Raw genomic sequence first — 2,292 nt, forward strand, 5'->3', positions numbered from 1 at the left:
TGCCGCATTAGTCCTGGAGTTGCGAGATCCAAAGGAGTTTTCTTTTGTTTATTCGTTAATGAAATATTAGCACCATTTGCTACTAACAGCTTTGCTACATCAATGCGATCTTCCTCACATGCCAAATGTAATGCACTATTGCCATCAGCATCTTGACTATCTGGAAATAATTAAAAATTTTATTAAATAAAATATTCATTAAGAAATTGTCGCTTACAACAATGTCGTAAGAATAATCTGCAAAATTATTAACAAATTAAAGCACTATTTTAATTACTTCTTTTTTGTTTTTAGGATATTTACATAAAATGTGTTAGAAAAATAACTATCTCTTATTCTGCAGTTAAAAGGAAAAGTTTAATAAAATATCTACCTATGATTAATTTTCCAGAACCTATGAGCAATTTTACAATAACTATATTGCCTTTCGATGCAGCTCTATGCAGTGGTGTAGCACTACGATAATCTGCGATGTTAATATCGGCACCTTTTTCTAACAGTGCAACGCAAATGGATTTCCAGTTTTTTGATGCCGCATATTGTAACGCCGAATGACCCTCTCGTGTTTTAGCATTAACATTTGCACCCTCAGTAAGTAGTGTCTTGACAACATCTTCACGAGCTGCTGATGCTGCCAAAATTAACGGTGTCATATCCATCTAAATGTAAAATTAAATATTATGAAAAACATCCTTTTACTCCATACATAAGATATCACAAAGAAAATTAAAATACATTAAGGTATGTCTTATGGGATAGTTATTTATATAAATAATTCGTGTTTATAAAAAGTTACTTCTACAAAATTGATCAATTTGAATATTTAAACTTTAAATTAACATATTTCATAAATTATTTGTTGAATTTACTGTAACTCTGAAATTTCTCTAAAATCGTTTAAAAGAAATGTCAATGTAAATAAAAAACAAAATATGCTATTTAAAGACTGAAAAAAATATTTTGATTGCTACTATTTGTCAAACTGTTTTACATATAAACGAAATGTCATGACTTTTGTCATCATGAAAGCTACATAGAAGTGGCATTGTCATGACTTTTATGTTTTTAACCGCCATTGCTTGACGCACTACGTCTATCTCGAGAAAACCTATTGCCAAAAAAGCAAGATAAAAGAGGTATATTTTTATGAAATATAAAATGAAGAGAGCACATTACCACCATGAGTCATGACCCATGACGTTGACCTGTGAACCAATACATATGTACTTACAGGTCACGATTGATACGGTTTGTCAGTGTGAAAAAGTAACAGGGAAAAGAAATCTACGTAACCGGCAAATACATTTGGTCCAAACTTAGTGATTTACTTTACTTACATCGTCAGTAGGGTCCTCTGGTACACCCAGAGATAATAAAAATTTTACTAAATCATCATGTCCTCCAAGTGCTGCCCAATGTATTAGCATTCGTTCATTCTGCGAAAATAAATTTGAATGATAATATAACCTCAAAAAATATTTTACCCAAAATAACGCACTGACATTGTCCTTAGCTGTTTTTAATTGTTCATTGGTCTTTAATAAATTTATAATCTCTCCGGTTTTACCACGATAAGCCTTGTCATAAATTGATTCTCCAGACATTTTTCTTGTTTCTATTGATTCAGACATAGTAAATCAACATTGATTACAATGCAATGCCAATGCTGAAACGCCACCTAAGCTTAAAAATTATAATCTAAAACAAAAACGAATGTGTAATTTACTGTATGCATAGGTAAGCTTATTTCATTCATATTAGTCATAGTGAAATGGTATGAAAATTATATGTAAGAGGGTGAGTCAAAAATTATTCGCACTCCAGTTATATTAAAACTTCTGTTGGCCGTACTGTCCCATCTGCACTTTTCGCATGATGTCACTATCTCTCCAGTCACTGCTGTGCAGGTTTGAACGTATTACGTCAATTAATTTTTTTCTTTTTAGGTGCTGGAACATCCTCCCTATAGTCCTGATTTCGCCCCATCAGACTATCAGCTGTTTGGTCCTCTAAAAGGAGCTCTAGGCGGACGAAGATTCACGTCTGATGAAGACGTGAGCTCACGCACCTCAGCCGAAAACATTTTTTAATGAGGGAATACGAAAGCTCCTTAGCAGATAGACAAAGTGTATTAAAAAGCTGGGCGATTATGTCGAAAAATGATGTATTTGTCTTTTCTGAAAGTTGCTTAAAATAAATTCTACAGCAACAGTGCGGATAATTTTTGACTCACCCTCGTATTTTCTTATTTATTTGAATATATTTAACATTTTCTTTCACAATCCACTTACT

At 32.5% G+C, this 2,292-nt stretch overlaps 1 protein-coding gene across 1 annotated transcript in view; it reads right to left on the reverse strand.

Moving 5' to 3' along the window:
• Positions 1–1,976, reverse strand: part of LOC108574990 (26S proteasome non-ATPase regulatory subunit 10-like) — a 7,124-nt gene extending 5,148 nt beyond the window's left edge. The window contains exons 1-5 of the mRNA XM_017937676.1: positions 1,820–1,976; positions 1,503–1,698; positions 1,338–1,436; positions 370–659; positions 4–165 (exon numbers count right to left, since the gene is read on the reverse strand). Of these exons, the coding sequence (XP_017793165.1) occupies positions 4–165; positions 370–659; positions 1,338–1,436; positions 1,503–1,631 (680 nt within the window). The 5' untranslated portion in view covers positions 1,632–1,698; positions 1,820–1,976. The remainder of the gene's footprint in view (positions 1–3; positions 166–369; positions 660–1,337; positions 1,437–1,502; positions 1,699–1,819) is intronic.
• Between the last annotated feature and the right edge of the window lie 316 nt (positions 1,977–2,292).

The sequence above is a fragment of the Habropoda laboriosa genome, unplaced genomic scaffold (genome assembly GCF_001263275.1).
Source record: "Habropoda laboriosa isolate 0110345459 unplaced genomic scaffold, ASM126327v1 scaffold273, whole genome shotgun sequence".
NCBI lineage: Eukaryota > Metazoa > Arthropoda > Insecta > Hymenoptera > Apidae > Habropoda > Habropoda laboriosa.